We start from the raw sequence: 1,506 nt of genomic DNA, 5'->3' as shown, positions 1-1,506 counted from the left end.
ACCATTCGAATAATACTTGCTCTCGCTGTTATGCAGGGGTGGCCGTTGCAATAGGTTGATGTAAATAGCGCCTTCCTTAATGGCGAGTTAACTGAAGAAATATACATGGAGCAACCTCCTGGTTTTGAAGTATCTGATACCATTAGGTGGAAGCTTTTGTGCAAACTGAACAAAGCTCTCTATGGCCTTCACCAGGCCCCTCGCGCATGGTTCCAAACCCTTAAGCAGTACCTTGTTGCTCAGCTTGGTTTTCGAGCGTCCAAAGCAGATTCTTCATTTTTTATTCGAGCGTCTGCAGGGAATTACTTGTTGCTCGTGGTCTATGTCAATGATATTATGCTCACTGGTAGTTCTGATCAAGATATAGGAGATGTGGTACGCCAGCTTCACAATAAATTTGCACTTAAAGACATGGGAGACCTCAACTTCTTCTTAGGAATTGATGTGTAACGTACGTCACAAGGGATGATGCTCAATTAAAAAAAACTATATTATTGAGCTACTTCACAAAACTGGTATGATCGGGCCAGCAGCTACACCTACGCCCATGGTGAGCACTCCCAAGTTAGTTGCTTTAGACGATAGCCCTCCGTTTCCTGATGTTCACTTGTATCGAAGTGTAGTGGGTATGCTCCAATATGTATGCATTACACGTCCTGATCTGTCGTTTTGCGTTAATAAACTCAACCAGTATATGAATTCTCCAAGTGACACTCACTGGAAAGTTGTTAAACGAGTGTTGAGATATTTGGTTAGCATAATGGATCATGGACTGTATTTTTCAAAAGGTAAGCCAGAGCTGGTGTGTTACTCTGATGCTGACTGGGCTTCATCTATTGAAGATCGCCGCTCTACTTCAGGATATGTTGTGTACATAGGGTCGAATCCTGTTGCTTGGTGCTCGAAGAAGCAAGTAGTGGTGTCCAGATCCTCCGCTGAAGCAGAATATTGCAGCCTAGCCAACTGTGTGTTTGAACTGTTGTGGATCAAACAGTTGCTAGATGAAGTGGATATATTTGTGTCCCAAACACCAATCATTTGGTGTGATAATACCTCTACAGTTTCAGTGGTTGAAAACCCCACACATCATGCCAGGATAAAGCACATTGAGATAGATCATCATTTTGTTCTTGAAAAAATTCTTGCTGTAATGCTTCAAGTCAATTGTGTTCCATCTGCTCCAAAGAAGATAAAAAACTACGGGTAAAGATAATTTTACTATAATGACAAAAGAAACGAAGAGCACAAAAAGATGGAGATAAAAACTAAACCCCAAAAACCCGAAAAACAAAGAACCCTCAAAACGTAAACACAAAATTCTCTAAATGTGTTATGAGTTCTAATATCTAATGGGTGTGTTTTCTAAGGTTGTAAAAGAGCCTATTTATAGGCTAAATTAATAGGTCAAATAATAATAAAATAATCTAGACTAATTAGAGTTTGATTGAAACAAATAAACAGAGTTTAACTGAAAGATTATTTCTCAAATTTGATTGAAATAGGAGT

At 39.3% G+C, this 1,506-nt stretch overlaps 1 protein-coding gene across 1 annotated transcript; it reads left to right on the top strand.

The window, feature by feature from the left end:
- Positions 1-547: 547 nt before the first annotated feature.
- LOC128034802 (secreted RxLR effector protein 161-like) lies at positions 548-1,207 on the top strand. The gene has a single exon (XM_052623642.1). The coding sequence runs from the start codon at positions 548-550 to the stop codon at positions 1,205-1,207; it is 660 nt and encodes a 219-aa protein (XP_052479602.1).
- The last annotated feature ends 299 nt before the right edge of the window (positions 1,208-1,506 follow it).

Source organism: Gossypium raimondii, chromosome 11, assembly GCF_025698545.1.
Source record: "Gossypium raimondii isolate GPD5lz chromosome 11, ASM2569854v1, whole genome shotgun sequence".
In the NCBI taxonomy this organism is placed as follows: domain Eukaryota; kingdom Viridiplantae; phylum Streptophyta; class Magnoliopsida; order Malvales; family Malvaceae; genus Gossypium; species Gossypium raimondii.
This window is presented reverse-complemented; position numbering and strand designations above follow the sequence as displayed.